At 56.6% G+C, this 19,993-nt stretch overlaps 1 protein-coding gene across 1 annotated transcript; it reads left to right on the forward strand.

Annotated features, from left to right (window-relative positions):
- Positions 1-944: 944 nt before the first annotated feature.
- On the forward strand, positions 945-18,970 carry LOC132248249 (C-type lectin domain family 4 member F-like). Its single transcript, XM_059721262.1, has 13 exons — positions 945-1,834; positions 4,509-4,667; positions 7,120-7,224; positions 8,561-8,668; positions 9,181-9,288; positions 10,330-10,416; positions 12,060-12,167; positions 13,148-13,234; positions 14,220-14,327; positions 15,367-15,453; positions 16,109-16,260; positions 16,399-16,508; positions 18,820-18,970. Exons 1-13 carry the CDS (start codon positions 1,759-1,761, stop codon positions 18,968-18,970), a joined length of 1,446 nt encoding a protein of 481 aa, XP_059577245.1. The 5' UTR covers positions 945-1,758.
- Positions 18,971-19,993: the final 1,023 nt, after the last annotated feature.

Below are 19,993 nucleotides of genomic sequence, written 5' to 3' on the forward strand. Positions count from 1 at the left end.
GCCCAAGGCCGACCTGCAAGTGCTGCAGCCATGGCCTTCCCTGCCCGCAGGCAGCGCGCAGCACCCGCCTGCACCGAGCACACCGCTGCAGCCAGCGCCGCTCGCATGCGCCCGCGTCTCCCCTGACTCGTGCGCGTTTGGGCCGAATCCTGGGGCCAACCGCACTCCCGACACAAAGGCACGTCCGCCCTGGCCGGCCCGCGCCATTCACGCCTGACAGAGCCCATTCGAATGGATCTGGGAGAGACCCTGGAAATCTTCATGCTCCCATCACAGCGGTTCCCAGACAGTTGGGCGTGCAACCGTGGGTATGAAGTGCAGCAGAACAGATGGTAGCCTGGAGCGGGGAGGTGAAGCAGGTGGTGTTTAGACGGTGGGCTGGAAGAGCTGGGCTTTGAGTCTGGAGAGAAGAAAACTGAGTGGGGATTTGATTATAGTCTGCAGATCCCTGCAGGGCGATGCAGAGAGGCTGGAGACGGGCTGTTCTCTGTGGGCACAGGGGACCGGACGGGAGCAATGGTCCCGAGCTGCAGCAGGGCGAGCGGAGGCTGGAGCGGAGCAGGAACGCCGTGACGCCGAGCGGGGCTGAGCACGGGAACAGGCCCCGAGAGACGTGGGGAGGATCCATCCCTGGCAGGTCCCAGACTAGACGACCGTGTGAGGGCCCTTCCAGCCTGACTTCCAATAGCCCTTCGATCCTGAGCCCCCGGGCAGTCTCACAGACCCCAGTAACCAGCATGTGCAGACGAAGGGGCAGAGCGCCAGGAGGAGGTGATGATCTAGTCCAGTCTGCGGCCCAGCAGGGCCGGGGAAGGCCACCTCGGCTTCCAGCATGGAGGTCAGGGCTGCTGGCAGAGCTGTGACCTCTCGTTCAAGCGAGACGTGGGGTGCCACGGCGTGACAGGTTGTTGTTTGTGAGGGTTTCTGGATATCTTGCCTGGGCGTGGAAGCTGGAAGGGGAAGCCCCTGTGGGTAACATGTCTGAGGGGAAAATTCAGCCTTGCAGACCCCAATCACAGCGAGGCCTTCCCATTACTATATGAAGGGGACATCGAGACACTGCCCTGCCCCGGGGTGGAGAACATCCATCCGCAGCACCTAGCACCGGCCCCAGTGCCCAAGTCCAGCTCTGCCCACGATGCTGCCTCGGCCGTGCCCTGCCCCGGGTCCGTCCTGGTTCCTGTGCCCTTCCCCGGCACAGACTCCCTGCCCTGCGGGGCTCCAGCCGTGCGGGGCTGCAGCAAGGGGGGAGCCTGGGCATCGGGGCTGTCTGCCCCATGGCCTGGGCTGCTCTCTCTCCCTTTTGCACGGCCTCTCCCCTCCAGGCTCAGCCTGCCCTTCCTGTCCTGGGACTGGGCACAGAAACCCCTGATCTCCATCCAGCCTGGGTCACTTGCAACCAGACCCCACATCCCTTCCCCTGGCGACACAGGCTGAGCTGAGCATTGCCTGCAGCTGCCCCAGCCCCCTGAAGGGAACCGGCACCCTGTGAGGCTATAACACCTCCACCCGACTCGTGTCACAGGCAGTGAGTGTGGTTAACACGTAATGTTGGTGCTGTCGGGGAGTGCAGCTGGATGTGGTGTGTGACTTGCTCAGATCTCACTTGACGGATGTAGCACTTTTTTCTTGGTGGTCAGAAGCCTTTGGTTTCACTTGGTCAGAGGATTTGCAGTGCTCAGTCCCTACATTTTTGTGCACGAAGGATACTCTCACCGAGCAGTTGGGAGGAGACGGCGGCTGGGTTCTCCGTGCACGATGAAAGCAGCAGCAGAAGAGCCTGTGTATGAGACCATGATCATGTCAGATGCTCCTCGCCAGTCTGGCGAGATGGGTAAGACTCTCCTGTTCTCTTCGAGGCTTCTTCTTCCTAAAGGCTTCTTGCTTGTGAGCAGCAGTGTCTCGGGGACAGGGCACTACGCCGCTGTGCAACACACGGGAGCCGTGCGGCACCCAGGCAGTGCGCAGTCAGACCCTCGCCCGGTCTCCCATGGGATGGTGGGAAGCACAAATCAGATTAAGAACAAAAAGGCTCCCACAGACTGGGGCCAGGTGAGCACACTTACTGTGCCCGATCCCTTTAGTCTTCTGCTGCCGGTTGCAAATGATGCTAGAAACCAAATGTCGCAGGCTGCAGATGGTGCTAGGACCGCAAAGGGAGGCGTCCAGCACTGCGTACTTCCATTCATCCTGGCAGACCCGGTCCCAGGAGTGCCACGGTCCCTCCCCATGTGCGTGTTTCCAGCGGGGTCCTGGGAGGGGGCATGAAGGCCGAGCCTTGTGCTCACTGTTTCCCATGGGTTAGCTCTGTAGGCTTGTGTCTGCTCAGCTCCTGGGCACTTCACCCTCCCTGCCAAACCACCAAACAGGAAACAGTTTTGCTTGTGAGAGTGACCTGTATCTGGCCCCATGCACCCGTCTGGGGAAGAGATTAATAGATTCATAGATTCATCGATTGTCGAGTCGGAAGGGACAACAATGGATCATCGTGTCCGACCCCCTGCCCCTGGCAGGAAAGAGGACCGAGGTCAGATGACCCCAGCCAGGTGACTATCTAGCCTCCTCTTGAAGACCTCCAAGCTAGGTGATAGCACCACCGCTCTTGGAAGCCCATTCCAGATCCCGGCCACCCTTACTGTGAAAAATGTCTTCCTAATATCTAACCTAAATCCACCCTCAACTAGTTTACACCCATTACCTGTAGTCACTCCCTGGGGTGCCCTGGTAAACAGCGCATCATCTATTCCCCGTTGACCTCCCCTAATGAATTTATAGGTGGCCACAAGATCTCCCCTCAGCCGTCTCTTGTGAAAGCTAAAGAGATTCAGCTCTCTCAACCTCCCCCTGTAGAGTCTATCACAAAGGCCATTAAAGATGCGAGCGGCCTCCTCTGGACCCTCGAGATTCCCCACATCCCTCTTGAAGTGCAATGCCCAAAACTGGACACACTACTCCAACTGTGGCCTGACCTGTGCTGCATAGAGGGGGAGCATCACCTCCTTTGATCTATAAGTCATGCACCTGCTAATGCACGGCAAGGTGCGATTGGCCTTGTTGATGGCCTCGTTGCACTGCCGGCTCACGTTCCTCTCGGAGTCAGTTATGACTCCAAGATCCGTCTCTGCCTCCGAGCTGCTGAGAAGGACACTTCCTAACCTATAGGTGTGCTGGGGGTTCCTTCTTCCCAGGTGGAGTACCTTACAGTTATCTTTATTAAATGGCATCCTATTTCTCTCTGCCCATTGATCCAACCTGTCGAGGTCAGCCTGAATCTGTTCCCTGCCCTCCGGTGTACTAGCTTTGCCCCATAACTTGGTGTCATCAGCGAACTTGGAGAGGGTGCTCTCCACGCCCTTGTCCAAATCGCTGATGAAGATAGTGAATAATATCGGTCTGAGAACCGAACCCTGCAGGACCCCACTGCCCACAGTGGCACAGTGACACAGGGGACCAGATGGGAGCAATGGTTCCCGAGCTGCAGCAGGGCAAGCGGAGGCTGGAGCGGAGCAGGAACACCGTGACGCCGAGCGGGGCCGAGCACGGGAACAGGCCCCGAGAGACGTGGGGAGGATCCATCCCTGGCAGGTCCCAGGAGCAGGTCGCACAGACGTGGCTGGGGTGGTGTAGTGAGGGCTGGTCCTGCCTGGAGCTGGGGCTGAACTAGACGACCGTGTGAGGGCCCTTCCAGCCTGACTTTCAGTAGCCCTTCGATCCTGAGCCCCCGGGCAGTCTCACAGTCCCCAGTAACCAGCACGTGCAGACGAGGGACACAGCACCAGGAGGAGATGACGATCTAGTCTGGTCTCCATCCCAGCAGGACCCGGGAAGGTCACCTCGGCTTCCTGCATGGAGGCGAGGGCTATATGAAGTGGACACCGAGACACTGCCCTGCCCTGGGGTGGAGAACATCCATCCGCAGCACCTAGCACCAGCCCCAGTGCCCAAGTCCAGATCTGCCCATGGCGCTGCCTCGGCCGTGTCCTGCCCCGGGTCCGTCCTGGTTCCTGTGCCCTTCCCCGGCTCAGACTCCCTGCCCTGCGGGGCGCCAGCCGTGCGGGGCTGCAGCAAGGGGGGAGCCGGGTCATCGGGCATCTCCGCCCCATGGCCTGGGCTGCCCTCTCTCCCTTTCCCATGGCCTCTCCCCTCCAGGCTCAGCCTGGCCTTCCTCTCCTGGGGCTGGGCACAGAAACCCCTGATCTCCATCCAGCCTGGGCCACTCGCAACCAGACCCCACATCCCTTCCCCTGGCGACACAGCCTGAGCTGAGCATTGCCTGCAGCTGCCCCAGCCCCCTGACCCTGTGAGGCAATAACACCTCCGCCCTGCTCCTGTCACAGGCAGTGAGTGTGGATAACACTTAATGTTGGTGCTGCCAGGGGCCTGCAGCTGGGTGTGGTGCGGGGCTTGTTTTCTCTGTCTCACTTGGTGGAAGCACTTTTTACTTGGTGGTCAGAAGCCTTTCGTTTCACTTGGTCAGAGGATATGCACTGGTCACTTCTCATTTGCAGTGCTCAGTTCCTACATTTTTGTGCACAACGGATACTCTCACCGAGCAGTTGGGAGGAGATGGCGGCTGGGTTCTTCGTCCACGATGAAAGCAGCAGCAGAAGAGCCTGTGTATGAGAACATGATCATGTCAGACGCTCCTCGCCAGTCTGGCGACAAGGGTAAGACTCCTGTTCTCTTCGTGGCTTCTTCTTCCTAAAGGCTTCTTGCTTGTGAGCAGCAGTGTCTCGGGGACAGGGCACTACACCCCTGTGCAACGCACACGAGCCATGCGGCACCCAGGCAGTGCGCAGTCAGTCCCTCGCCTGGTCTCCCATGGGATGGTGGGGAGCACAAATCAGGTTAAGAACAAAAAGGCGCTCTCAGACTGGGGCTGGGGGGGGGCTTACTGTGCCCAACCCCTTTAGCCTTTTGCTGCCGGTTGCAAATCATGCTAAAAACCAAATGTTGCAGGCTGCAGATGGTGCTAGGACAGCAAAGGGAGGCGTCCAGCACCGAGTACTGCCATTCATCCTGGCAGACCCGGTCCCAGGAGTGCCACAGTCCCTCCCCATGTGCGTTTCCAGCGGGGTCCTGGGAGGGGGCATTAAGGGCGAGCCTTGTGCTCACTGTTTCCCATGGGTTAGCTCTGTAGGCTTGTGTCTGCTCAGCGCCGGGGCACTTCACCCTCCCTGCCAAACCACCAAACAGGAAACAGTTTTGCTTCTGAGAATGATCTCCATCTGGTGCTAGGCACCGTCTGGGGAAGAGATTCATCGATTGTAGAGTTGGAAGGGACCACAATGAATCATCATGTTCAACCCCCTGCCCCTGGCAGGAAAGAGGACCGAGGTCAGATGACCCAGCCAGGTGACTATTTAGCCTCCTCTTGAAGACCACCAAGCTAGTTGATAGCACCACCTCTCTTGGAAGCCCATTCCAGATCCTGGCCACCCTTACTATGAAAAATTTCTTCCTAATATCTAACCTAAATCCACCCTCAACTACTTTACACCCATTATTCCTAGTCACTTCCTGGGGCGCCTTATTAAACAGCGCTTCCCCTATTAACCATTGACCTCCCCTAATAAATCTATAGGTGGCCACAAGATCTCCCCTCAGCCGTCTCTTGTGAAGGCTGAAGAGATTCAGCTCTATCAACCTCTCCCCATAGGGTCTATCACAAAGGCCAACGATCATGCGAGTGGCCTCCTCTGGACCCTCTCCAGATCCCCCACATCCCTCTTGAAGTGCGGGGCCCAGAACTGGACACGCTACTCCAACTGCGGTCTGACCAGTGTCGCATAGAGGGGGAGCATCACCTCCCTTGATCTATTACTCGTGCACCTGCTAATGCACGACAAGGTGCGATTGGCTTTGTTGATGTCCTCGTTACACTGCCAGCTCATGTTCCTCTTGGAGTCAATTATGACTCCAAGATCCGTCTCTGCCTCCAAGCTGCTGAGAAGGACACTCCCCAACCTGTCGGTGTGCGGGGGGTTCCTCCTTCCCAGGTGGAGTACCTTACATTTATCTTTATTAAATGGCATCCTATTTCTCTCTGCCCATTGATCCAACCTGTCCAGGTCAGCCTGAATCTGCTCCCTGCCCTCTGCTGTACTACCTTTGCCCCATAACTTGGTATCATCAGTGACCTTGGAGAGGGTGCTCTCCACGCCCTCGTCCAAATCGCTGATGAAGATATTGAATAATATCTGTCCAGGACCGAACCCTGAGGGACCCCACTGCCCACCTCCCGCCAGGCCGAGAAGGAACCATCCACCACCACTCTCTGGGTGCGGTCCCTAAGCCAGTTGGCCACCCACCCGACCGTGTAGTCGTGCACTCTGCTAGCCTCCCAATGAGGATAGGGTGCGAAACTGTTTCAAAGGCCTCCCTAAAGTCCAGGAAGATGACATCAGCCTCGGCTCCCATGTCCAGGCAGTGCGTGACCTGGTCATAGAAGGCTACAAGGTTTGTCAGGCAAGATCTACCTGTGACAAACCCGTGCTGGTTTCCCCTCAGCATCGTTTCCCCTGCTCGGCCTGCACAAATGTGTTCTTTGATTATTTTCTATGGTGGCAAGGTGCCACCACAGGCTCCCGAAGGGGAGAGAGTAGACCCCACGGGCCCCATACCCCGGGAGCAGACCTCCGGCGAGGGTAACTCATCTCCTGCAAGGCAGCTGGAGCAGGAGCCGCGGCCACAGCCGCAGTTGCATGAACTGGCATTATGCCGGTTGTTTAATCAGATGTTTCTGCCGTGGGAAACAGCTGGAACAATCCCAGCGGCTGTACCGGCCTCCACGGGTAAGTTTAAAAGCCCCGCCAGAACACGGGCGGGGGGAGAGTTGGAGAAGGAGAGCACGGGCCAGCAGCTCCCTAGGCGGGCTGCAGCTCCGGCGCGGGAAGGGAACAACACAGCCTGCGAGGCTCCCGCAGGAGCACCCAGGAGACCTTTCAGTCCCCTGCTGGAGGCAAAGCAGGGGCAGGTGTAGGTGTGTGGTATGCGTGTGTGCTCGCTTCCAAGGGCCTGACTCATTCCAGCAGTGTGGCCAGGAACCACAACTGGAGACTGTGCTGGGGACACTGATCGTGTGACTCTACCTGGAGATGTTTCTTCTTCTTCTTCCAGGAAACCTTCCTGAGTCCTCTCCAAAGAGATCCCGTGTCCTCTACGCTCTGCTCCTGCTGCTGAGCCTCCTCCTCGTGGCTTCTCTTGGTGGAGTCACGGCCATGTGTAAGTCTAGCACCAATCACAAACACACCTTTCATGTAAACCTTTGTGACACAAAATGAATTCACTGGATGTCAGTAAATGCAGAAAACCTAGATATATAAAATGAGCAACTGGGCACAAGCTGGAGCAATCAACCCCCAGGAAACCCCATAATTACCACAGCCCAGCCCCTTGTTACATGAGGTGCATTCAGTGGGGCTTTTCTGGTCATAATCGCTGGGCATCTCACCTTGCCACAGCTCCTCCAGTCTCCTCCATAACTCAACACTTCCCCCCGTCCTGAACAGACGTGATCGCTGCTGTGTTTGGTGATGCCTTTGTGGGCTCCATAAATACTGTAGATGGAAATGTTCTTGGTCCTAGGCGATGTCTGGTTCAGAGGAGAAAGGCACAGAGGATAGAAAAAGGCTTCCGCTAATTCTGTGCTCCCAGCATCCTAGTCTAGTCGTGCAGTCAAAGCTGAGGTCCTCACTGTGGAGAAAACCTGTCCCAGCCTGTCTGTGCTTCAGGCTTAAGGAAGCACCCCAAGTTCTCGCAGTGGGTCAAGCACCCTCGAGGTCTACAAGGCCTGTGTAGCCCAGAGGGCACAGGGCCCAAATAAAGATCAGACCCCTGGGTGGTGGCAGCGGTTACCCCAGGCTTGCGGATGTGCTCCAGGAAGTGGGGTGGCCAGATGTGAGGTGCCCTGGGGGAGGCACTCGGTAGGTATTTGGGCGCAGTGTGGTGAATGGCTCAGTGCAGGAGCGTCCCCTACTGGCCCACTACATGCACCCAATCCTTTGCACTCATACGTGGAGCCATGGTATGCAACACATCTACGGCTGAGTCTGTGGGATGGGATTAGTGTCCTTAGTAAGAGGAACTCATTCTTTTGCAAAGCTGCCATGTGGCTCAGAGAAACAGAGATGTCTTCAAAGCCTCTGCTTCTTTGTATTCGGGACATAACCTGTTCCATGTCCCCCTGTCCCTGAAGAAGTCGGCCCTGCAGCACCCTGTAGAAGTAGCTGACAATGGGTGAAGCTGTACGGATGCACTGGCTCTGTGAGCACGTAGCTGTAGTAGATGTTCCTGGACTGTGTGGGTTGTAGGTGAGTTGTTGTGGGGCCCCTGGCAACCAATTAATGGGGATCCAGGAGGAAACGGTCTTCCTAGTCTCTAAGCTAGTTCAACTGACTCGTGCATAAACAAAACTGCAGCAGCACTGGCTCTACAGCCCATCGCCATACACAGCCTCACCAGTGCTCTCACTAGGCAGGCACGGGCTCTTCGTTCTCCTCTGGACAAACGACAACCCTTCCCCTCTCCCTAACCGAGCCTGCTCTGACGTCCTCCCTAGATTTCCAGGAGCGGCAGGAGAAGCGCCGAGTGGCCAAAGCAGTTCAGGAACTCCGAGACTTCTGGAAGGAAAACAGCACTGTGAACATGTCTGTCCCGGAGCAGACGGGTGAGCAGCAGCACGGGACAGACTGGGTCAGACCAATGGTCCCTCTCCCTGTATCCTGTTGCCAACAGCAGCAGGGGTGGGTGCTGCAGAGGGAGAGCACTGAACATGCTCCATCCCCTCTTCAACATCCTCCCTGATGCCCCCCTAGCACTGGGTGAGACATGCCAGAGGAAACGTCTCCACCCATTCTGTGCCACAGCCACGAGCAGATCCATCCTCCAGCCATGTGTCCAGCCCCTTGCTGCCCCTGGCTCTGCTCCCTGCCCCCACCCCTCCTAGGGGCAAACAACTACACACAACCACTGCACGTTGCATCAAAAAGTCCTGTCTCTTGCTAGTTTTACACCCATCACCTGCTCATGTCACTGTGCCCCCAGTTCTGGGAGTTGGTGAACAACAGGCCCCTCTTCACCGGTGCTCTCACTAGGCAGGCACGGGCTCTTCATTCTCCCCTGCACAAATGAGAACCCTTTCCCTCTACCTAACCAAGCCTGCCCTGATGTCCTCCCTAGATTTCCAGGAGCGGCAGGAGAAGCGCCGAGTGGCCGAAGCGATTCAGAGAATCCGAGACTTCTGGAAGGAAAACAGCACTGTGAATGTTTCTGTCCTTGAGCAGACGGGTGAGCAGCAGCACAGGACAGACTGGGTCAGACCGATGGTCCCTCTCCCTGTATCCTGTTGCCAACAGCGGCAGGGGTGGGTGCTGCAGAGGGAGAGCACTGAACATGCTCCATCCCCTCTTCAACACCCTCCCTGACGACCCCCAGCACTGGGTGAGACATGCCAGAGGAATCGTCTCCACCTGTTCAGTGCCACAGCCACGAGCAGATCCATCCTCCAGCCATGTGTCCAGCCCCTTGCTGCCCCTGGCTCTGCTCCCTGCCCCCACCCCTCCTGGGGCAAACAACTACACACAACCACTGCACGTTGCATCAAAAAGTCCTGTCTCTTGCTAGTTTTACACCCATCACCTGCTCATTTCAGTGTGTGCCCCCCCCGGTTCTGAGAGGTGGTGAACACGAGGCCCCTGTTCCCTTCGTTCACACCCGTCAGCATTTTACAGACCTCGATCCTATCCTCAGCCTTCTCCTTTCCAGTGGAAGAGTCCCAGCCTTTTCAATCTTTAATTTATTTTACCCCTGCTTGCCGCCAGCCACTGCCCTTCTGTTTACTCATCTTATGCTGCTGGTGGCAGTAGGGTTGGAGCATTTGCTCAGCCATGATGGTCCATGACATGTACAGGAGGCAGGGATCTGGCGTGAGCCCTGTTCTTCGACCCACTGATTAGCTGGAACAAGTGTTGAGACAGCTTGTGAGCATCATGTGCTTTCTTTGGGTCTCCTTTCTACTCTGGGAAGAAGCGGCCACTACCTGAGGCTGAGGAAGGGCAGGTGATGCTTGTCCAACCCCACTTCCAACTATTCGGTGGGCCCAATACAAGAGGCTGCTCCCAGCCCTTGCCTCTTGTTGGCAGTGTTGGCATTCGGTGTGGTGGGGTGGGAGGGTAGAGACCCTGCTGGGGGGCACAGTGGGGCCAGATGGCAGGGCCAGGAACAGCATCTGTCACACACGTCCTGTCCTGGTTCGGGCATCACTTTGTATGACCTGGTCGGGCTCACACCATGGGGCTGCCTCCTGTGAAGCCTTTCCATCCTTTCCAGGCCAGCAGCTGGTGGGTGAAATTCAGCCATTACTGGGCCTGTGGGAGGAGATCGTCTCGCCCTGCGCTGTGCTCCAGGAGCAATACCGTGAGTACCAGAGGCAAGCGCTGCACTCAGGTCTGCTAGGGCAAGGGTTGAAGAGAAGGGGAAGAGCTCCCCCACCCCTGAGCCAGGCCCACGGTGAAGAGATCGAGCTCAGCAAAGTTCCCAGGACTGTCCTACACTGAGTGGGGCTTAAGCCCCAGCAGAGCCCCTGACGCAGGACATTTGTCCTAACTGGTGTGGTGGGAGAAACCTCCCTAAGGTCCGTTGTCTAGCTGTAATTTGATTGACAGACAACGCGGGTAAAGAAAGACAGCTGTTTATTTGCTCGAGCAAAGACCATAAAGCCAGCAAAAGGCAAAATGGCCCCCCCTCAAGGGTGAGGCGATCTTTTATACTTCTTACAACAAAGCAAGACTATATGGTTAACAAAAAGCAATACTTGGGGCGGTGCTCTACAAAGCTTTGTAACAGCATGTTTCTATTAAGCTGAACTAGGACTTTTTAAAAGCTAAAAGTTAAGTAACAGTAACATTATGTTAGCAAACCCTTACACAGTAGAAGATACTTCTCAAGGACACAACCAGTAAGCTCAAACAATGGTTTCTCTGTCTTATCTTACTTCTAGCTGTAGCTGATTTTTTTTAGCACACAGACACAGATTCACTTTTTAACTCAGAAAATGCTTGTTGCAGTTAAAATGATTACTTGACACAAGCAAAGGCCTAGCTATCATTCTGCCTTGTAGTCAGCTGCATTACTAGGCCACAGGTCATGCCTTGTATTCAGCTGTAAAGCTAATACTTCTTAAAAATCCAAATTATTGTAAACCTAACAGTATGCTTTCAGAAAACTATTCTATTTCAGGGCAATGACAAACCTGCGGACTACACTGGGAAGAATTTGTCCTCTTTGGGCAAACTGCCAAACGTCCCATTGGCTCGTGGCTGTGGGCACAGGAGCAGGATGTGGCTTGGGAAGCGTCAGCTGCTGGGGCTTCCTCCTAAAGTGGAAGCATTGGCACATTCACATAATGCTCTGCCCTGCCTAATTACCTCCAGCCTCTCCACAGAGCTAATTAGCCTGCCACCATCACCACGCTCAGGCAGATCCCCTTTCTGGTTATCCCAGGCCTTGTCCCCGCAGGGTTATTCACTCACAAGGGGCATCACCTTGGGACCCATCAAGCTGCAGGCAGGGCCCTGCCACTCTGGGCACCGTACACCCCAATTACGGAATGACGGGAAGCTGCATCCAGGGTCCAGGTGGAAATCCGGGGCTTGCTGTTCACCACAGGGCCCTCGTTGTAGCACCTTTGCACTGTGACTCTGCCTCATGCTCCTGACCTGAATCTTTAGGCTACCTCCTGACCAGGGTTTCCCAAGGCTCGAGCCGGGGTTCATCTTCCTCTGTAGTGGGGGCACGTCCTCTGCCTGGGATTTCTTGATCTTATTATAACAACCCGTACAGCAGCAGGACATTGGCCACCACAGTCCCCCTGCTTTCCCTGTGGCAGGTTTGGGTGTGATGTCTGGTGCTGTGTCTGGTTTCATGGTAGCCTTAGATGATGGTTTGTCTGGGCTGGTTTGGACGGGGCTGATCCTGGCTCAGGCAGGCCTTGGACTAGATGTGACCCTGCAGGTCCCTTCCAACCTCAACCTCTCTAGCATGTCTGTGATCACCCCTAGATTTCCAGGAGCGGCGGGAGAAGCGCCGAGTGGCCGAAGCGGTTCAGGGAATCCGGGACTTCTGGAAGCAAAACAGGACTGTGAACGTGTCTGTCCTGGAGCAGATGGGTGAGCAGCAGCACAGGACAGACTGGGTCAGACCGATGGTCCCTCTCCCTGTATCCTGTTGCCAACAGTGGCAGGGGTGGGTGCTGAAGAGGGAGAGCACTGAACATGCTCCATCCCCTCTTCAACATCTTCCCTGATGCCCCCCAGCACTGGGTGAGACATGCCAGATGAAATGTCTCCACCCATTCTGTGCCACAGCCACGAGCAGATCCATCCTCCAGCCATGTGTCCAGCCCCTTGCTGCCCCTAGCTCTGCTCCCTGCCCCCACCCCTCCTGGGGCAAACAACTACACACAACCACTGCACGTTGCATCAAAAAGTCCTGTCTCTTGCTAGTTTTACACCCATCACCTGCTCATTTCAGTGTGCCCCCCGGTTCTGAGAGCTGGTGAACAACAGGCCCCTCTTCCCTTCGTTCACACCCGTCAGCATTTTGTAGACCTCGATCCTATCCTCAGCCTTCTCCTTCCCAGTTGAAGAGTCCTGGCCTTTTCAGTCTTCAATTTGTTTTACCCCTGCCTGCTGCCGGCCCCTGCCCTTCTGTTTACTCATCTTATGCTGCTGGTGGCAGTAGGGTTGGAGCATTTGCTCAGCCATGTTGGTCCATGACATGTACAGGAGGCAGGGATTTGGCGTGAGCCCTGTTCTTCGACCCACTGATTAGCTGGAACAAGTGTTGAGCCAGCTTTTGAGCATCATGTGTCTCCTTTGGGTCTCCTTTCTACTCTGGGAGGAAGTGGCCACTACCTGAGGCTGAGGAAGGGCAGGTGATGCTTGTCCAACCCCACTTCCAACTGTTCAGTGGGTTGGATAAGAGAGGCTGCTCCCAGCCCTACTGGGAGGCACGGTGGGGTCAGATGGCAGGGCCAGGAACACCATCTGTCACACACGTCCTTTCTTGGTTTGGGCATCACCTCGTGTGACCTGCTCGGGCTCACACCATGGGGCTGCCTCCTGTGAAGCCTTTCCATCCATTCTAGGCCAGCAGCTGGTGGGTGAAATTCAGCCATTACTGGGCCTGTGGGAGGAGATCGTCTCGCCCTGCGCTGTGCTCCAGGAGCAATACCGTGAGTACCAGAGGCAAGCGCTGCACTCAGGTCTGCTAGGGCAAGGGTTGAAGAGAAGGGGAAGAGCTCCCCCACCCCTGAGCCAGGCCCACGGTGAAGAGATCGAGCTCAGCAAAGTTCCCAGGACTGTCCTACACTGAGTGGGGCTTAAGCCCCAGCAGAGCCCCTGACGCAGGACATTTGTCCTAACTGGGAAGAATTTGTCCTCTTTGGGCAAACTGCCAAACGTCCCATTGGCCCCGGGCTGTGGGCACAGGAGCAGGATGTGGCTTGGGAAGCGTCAGCTGCTGGGGCTTCCTCCTAAACTGGAAGCATTGGCACATTCACATAATGCTCTGCCCTGCCTAATTACCTCCAGCCTCTCCACAGAGCTAATTAGACTGCCACCATCACCACACTCAGGCAGATCCCCTTACCAGTTATCCCAGCCCTTGTCCCCGCAGGGTTACACAAGCACAAGGGGCATCACCTTGGGACCCATCAAGCTGCAGGCAGGGCCCTGCCACTCTGGGCACCGTACACCCCAATTACGGAATGACGGGAAGCTGCATCCAGGGTCCAGGTGGAAATCCGGGGGTTGCTGTTCACCTCAGGACCCTCGTTGTAGCACCTTTGCTCTGTGACTCTGCCTGATGCTCCTGACCCGAATCTGTAGGCACTCTCCTGACCAGGGTTTCCCAAGGCTCGAGAAGGGGTTCATCTTCCTCAGTAGTGGGGGCACGGCCTCTGCCTGGGATTTCTTGATCTTATTTTAAGAGCCGGTACAGCAGCAGGACATTGGCCACCACAGCCCCCCTGCTTTCCCTGTGGCAGGTTTGGGTGTGATGTCTGGTGCTGTGTCTGGTTTCATGGTAGCCTTAGATGATGGTTTGTCTGGGCTGGTTTGGACAGAGCTGATCCTGGCTCAGGCAGGCCTTGGACTAGATGTGACCCTGCAGGTTTCTTCCAACCTCGACTTCTCTATGATGTCTGTGATCACCCCTAGATTTCCAGGAGCGGCGGGAGAAGCGCCGAGTGGCCGAAGCGGTTCAGGGAATCCGGGACTTCTGGAAGCAAAATAGCACTGTGAAGGTTTCTGTCCTGGAGCAGACGGGTGAGCAGCAGCACAGGACAGACTGGGTCAGACCGATGGTCCCTCTCCCTGTATCCTGTTGCCAACAGCGGCAGGGGTGGGTGCTGCAGAGGGAGAGCACTGAACGTGCTCCAGCCCCTCTTCAACACCCTCCCTGACGCCCCCCAGCACTGGGTGAGACATGCCAGAGGAATCGTCTCCACCTGTTCTGTGCCACAGCCACGAGCAGATCCATCCTCCAGCCATGTGTCCAGCCCCTTGCTGCCCCTGGCTCTGCTCTCTGCCCCCACCCCTCCTGGGGCAAACAACTACACACAACCACTGCACGTTGCATCAAAAAGTCCTGTCTCTTGCTAGTTTTACACCCATCACCTGCTCATTTCAGTGTGTGCCCCCTGGTTCTGAGAGGTGGTGAACACGAGGCCCCTGTTCCCTTCGTTCACACCCGTCAACATTTTACAGACCTCGATCCTATCCTCAGCCTTCTCCTTCCCAGTGGAAGAGTCCCAGCCTTTTCAATCTTTAATTTATTTTACCCCTGCTTGCCGCCAGCCACTGCCCTTCTGTTTACTCATCTTATGCTGCTGGTGGCAGTAGGGTTGGAGCATTTGCTCAGCCATGATGGTCCATGACATGTACAGGAGGCAGGGATCTGGCATGAGCCCTGTTCTTCGACCCACTGATTAGCTGGAACAAGTGTTGAGCCAGCTTGTGAGCATCATGTGCTTTCTTTGGGTCTCCTTTCTACTCTGGGAAGAAGCAGCCACTACCTGAGGCTGAGGAAGGGCAGGTGATGCTTGTCCAACCCGCCTTCCAACGATTCGGTGGGCCCAATACAAGAGGCTGCTCCCAGCCCTTGCCTCTTGTTGGCAGTGTTGGCATTCGGTGTGGTGGGGTGGGAGGGTAGAGACCCTGCTGGGGGGCACAGTGGGGCCAGATGGCAGGGCCAGGAACAGCATCTGTCACACACGTCCTGTCCTGGTTCGGGCATCACTTTGCATGACCTGCTCGGGCTCACACCATGGGGCTGCCTCCTGTGAAGCCTTTCCATCCTTTCCAGGCCAGCAGCTGGTGGGTGAAATTCAGCCATTACTGGGCCTGTGGGAGGAGATCATCTCGCCCTGCGCTGTGCTCCAGGAGCAATACCGTGAGTACCAGAGGCAAGCGCTGCACTCAGGTCTGCTAGGGCAAGGGCTGAAGAGAAGGGGAAGAGCTCCCCCACCCCTGAGCCAGGCCCACGGTGAAGAGATCGAGCTCAGCAAAGTTCCCAGGACTGTCCTACACTGAGTGGGGCTTAAGCCCCAGCAGAGCCCCTGACGCAGGACATTTGTCCTAACTGGGAAGAATTCATCCTCTTTGGGCAAACTGCCAAACGTCCCATTGGCTCGTGGCTGTGGGCACAGGAGCAGGATGTGGCTTGGGAAGCGTCAGCTGCTGGGGCTTCCTCCTAAAGTGGAAGCATTGGCACATTCACATAATGCTCTGCCCTGCCTAATTACCTCCAGCCTCTCCACAGAGCTAATTAGCCTGCCAGCATCACCAAGCTCAGGCAGATCCCCTTTCTGGTTATCCCAGGCCTTGTCCCCGCAGGGTTATTCAAGTGAAAATGGCATCACTTTGGGACCCATCAAGCTGCAGGCAAGGCCCTGCCACTCTGGGTGCCGTACACCCAAATTGGGGGCTCACGGCAAGCTGCATCCAGGGTCCAGGTGGAAATCCGGGGGTTGCTGTTCACCTCAGGACCCTCGTTGTAGCACCTTTGCACTGTGACTCTGCCTCATGCTCCTGACCTGAATCTGTAGGCACTCTCCTGACCAGGGTTTCCGAAGGCTGGAGACATCACGGAGGGAACCTCTACTACTTCTCAAAGGAGAAAAGGTCCTGGGAGGAGGCCGAGCAGTTTTGCGTGTCCCAGAACTCGCACCTGAGCTCCGTCCTCTCCCGGGAAGAGCAGGTGAGTGCAGGGATGTCTCAGGGACTTCCCCGACCGCAGCACAACAGCCTCCATGCCAAGCCCTTCTTCCCCACGGCAGTGAGGACATTGCTGCCCTGTAGCCAGGGTCACACTAATGCTGCTATTTGTGTCTGGTAGGAGTATCTTGCCACGCAAGTCAAAGGCGCAGATCAAAGGTGGATCGGGCTGAGCGACCGTGAGGCAGAAGGCTCCTGGCGCTGGGTGGACGGCTCCAAGTACACGGCGGGGTAACGGCACTGGGACACTCTGGCCTGGGTGGAGCCTCTTGGAAATTTCTGCTGGCTTCAGAGCATAATCTTGGGCTGGAAGAGCCCTCAGGAGACCTCTAGTTCATGTCCCTGCTCCAGGAAGGGTCTCCCAGTCTGCAACGCCCAAGACCAGGGTTTCATAGATTCATAGATGTTGGGGTCAGAAGGGACCTCAATAGATCATTGAGTCCTACCCCCTGCATAAGCAGGAAAGAGTGCTGGGTCTAAATGACCCCAGCTAGATACTCATCTAACCTCCTCTTGAAGACCCCCAGGGAAGGGGAGAGCACCACCTCCCTTGGGAGCCCATTCCAGACCTTGGCCACTTGAACTGTGAAGAAGTTCCTCCTAATGTCCAGTCTAAATCTGCTCTCTGCTAGCTTGTGGCCATTGTTTCTTGTAACCCCCGGGGGCGCCTTGGTGAATAAATCCCCACCAATTCCCTTCTGTGCCCCCGTGATGAACTTATAGGCAGCCACAAGGTCGCCTCTCAACCTTCTCTTGCGGAGGCTGAAAAGGTCCAGTTTCTCTAGTCTCTCCTCGTAGGGCTTGGTCTGCAGGCCCTTGACCATACGAGTGGCCCTTCTCTGGACCCTCTCCAGGTTATCCGCATCCCTCTTTAAGTGCGGCGCCCAGAATTGCACGCAGTACTCCAACTGCGGTCTGACCAGCGCCCGATAGAGGGGAAGTATCACCTCCTTGGACCTATTCGTCATGCATCTGCTGATGCACGATAAAGATCCCTTTCCACCTCTGTGCCACCCAGCAGGTCATTTCCTAGGCTGTAGGTGTGCTGGACATTTTTCCTCCCTAGGTGCAGCACTTTGCATTTCTCCTTGTTGAACTGCATCCTGTTGTTTTCTGCCCACTTGTCCAACCTGTCCCGGTCTGCTTGTCTGCTTGGGTTTGTCCAGGTCTGCTTGGGTCTGTCTGACTGACTTCCCCAGACAGAGATTTCCCCCCTCTCCAGGGACCTGCTTTTGTGCTGAATGCCCTCAGAGCTGGAAAGGTCTCCCTAAGCTCCCACCCAGTTCTGCCAGCCTTTCCTCGCAGGTCAGGTTTTCTAGACCTCTGATCCCTTTGGTTGTTCTGCTGGCGTCCCTCCGTGGCGTCTTTGTGTTTCTTGAAGTGTTCCCCATCGCAGGCTTCCAGGACCTCTGCGCTTCTCTAGAGACCAGTTTTGCAAAGATGAGTGGGCTCCAGCGTGACATGGCCCTAGCTCCTCACTCAGTAACGGTTGGAGCTGGAGGACAGGGGACAAGGGGTTGTGCAAGTAGGCCTTGAGATGGTGGAGGTGTGGACAAGGAGAAGTGAGGCCCAGGACTCCCCTGCCAATGGGGAAAGGGAAAGGTCCTGGTAGGGGAGGTTTGTACCCCTGTGGGATGGGGGAAGGAGGAGAGGAGGAGCACACGGGGCACGTCTGCAGCATGGCAGCGCAACACTCAGCCTTGCTGATGAGGAAATGAGCCCTGGCTACCCACTCCCGCCCCTTGGGCATCCACACCACAATGCAAAGGGGGCACCTGGGGCTTTCCAAGCCAGGCTCTGGGGTGCAGGTGTGAAGGAGAGTGCTAGGGTGACACCCCACCTGCATTGTCTGCTGGCTGATGTGGGAGGACAGAGCTTATGGTTCCAGGATGCAGAGAAGCCCTAGTGACCGTGGTGAGGAGGAGGCAGCACAGGAGGCTCTCAGAGCTGCAGGCACAGGGGAGCGGAAGGGTGTCCTAGGCTGCCCCGACATAGCTGGGGAGGGGAGGGCACTAGACACCACATCCTATTCTACCTCTTGGGTGTGCAAGTGGGCTTGGGCACCCAGGTACCGTTTCCTTCTCCCGTTTCAATCCCTGGAAAACCGGTAATGCAAACGGTGGGTGGGTCCTGTTACTCCTCACTGCTTTTTGGAGACTGAAGGGTGACATGGTCTTACACAGTAGATCGGGGTGGGGAGAATGCGGCGGGCCAGGCCATTCTATCCCAGCTGTGGGGCCCCTACAAAATTTAGAAAATTAATATTTATCTGTGCTGGGCTGCCTGTCATGCAGCCCTTGATGGCTTCCCAAAGCTCAGTAAGCGGCCCTCTGCCCCAAATAATTGCCCACCCCTGTACTAGATGCATGTACAGATTTTCAGGACATGAACCGGGTGGCACAGAAGCACACCTAAAACGGGAAACAGAAGCTGGCCCTAGAAGTCTGCAGCGGCCTTTGCCTATAGAAGAACAGAGCCTAATAACCCCTGGTCAGGGGCACCTACACTGGCTAGTCAGCAGGAAATGTCCTTTTTTCCCTAGGTTTTGGACAGAAAGCCAGCCAGACAACTGGGATCAGGGAGTTGGAGGGACAGAAGACTGCGTTCACCTGTGCGAACCACGTTATGAAACATGGAACGATGCCAACTGCACCCTGCAGCACCACTGGATCTGTAAGGCGGCCCTGGGGTAGGCCACTGTTCTCCCAGGGAAGCCACACGCAGCAGCCTGGGACCGTAGAATAAGCATCTGTAAAGCAAGCTTGCTCAATAGGTTAAGACAAGTTCAGATAAGTGCTTTTGGGCATCACTAGTAACAGTTAAGAGTAACAGCCGCTGTTCTGCTTTGCGGTAAGAACTGAATTGCACGTAGTCAGCTAGCAGCCTAGGATCCCCAAACCGCGGGCACGCAGCTCCGCAGAGCCAGGCCCCCCTGCACCAACACCGACGGTGTGACAACACAACAGAATTGCCCTCGAGCCCCTGCTTGCACGTGTCCCCAGACGTGGGGGGAAGAGACAAGAAGTCACCCCTGCCGGAACCGGGGACCTCACCCGGGCCCCAAGGAAGCTGGTTTAAGACATGGCAGCGAAGGCAGTCAGCGCATCTTGAATACAACGCGCCGCACAGAAACGTTGGGTGTCGACTGAGCGGGGGATTTCGGAGAGCCCCGCACGTTGGAGATGCCGTGCCGCCAGTCTGCGTGCCACCATCCTGCGTGTCCCGAGCTCGGAGAGGGGAATCTCTATTACAGCGCTGTGGCAGCGAGACGGGCACGGCGACCAGCCTTTCTTCTTGTGCTTGTAGGTGTGAGCAATAAAAGCCTGGGCCGTAAGCCTGTCTCTGCTCTCTATGATCGGGGCCTGGGCTACGGGGAAGCCGCGGGGCCGCGGGAGGTTTGCAGCCGCCTGCCTGCCTGCCTGCGGGAGCTGCGTGTGCTCTGGCTGGAGCCCCAGCGCCGCAGCAAGGAGCAGGTGCTGGAGCTGGTGGTGCTGGAGCAGTGCCTGCCATCCTGCCCCGGGGATGAGATGCGGGGGCAGCACCGCCCTGGCGGAGGGGTTTATGGGGCTGGGGCACCACGAGACGCTCCGGGAGAAATGGTTTTGCTCTGATCGTGGATGCTGCTGTCCCCGTCCCCATCTCATCTCACCCACGTCCCGGCTCCACGGTGACGCGCGGATCTCGTCCCCAGGTCGCGGTGAGGGTGAAGGGCGAGG

This window comes from Alligator mississippiensis, chromosome 2, assembly GCF_030867095.1.
Source record: "Alligator mississippiensis isolate rAllMis1 chromosome 2, rAllMis1, whole genome shotgun sequence".
In the NCBI taxonomy this organism is placed as follows: Eukaryota; Metazoa; Chordata; order Crocodylia; family Alligatoridae; genus Alligator; species Alligator mississippiensis.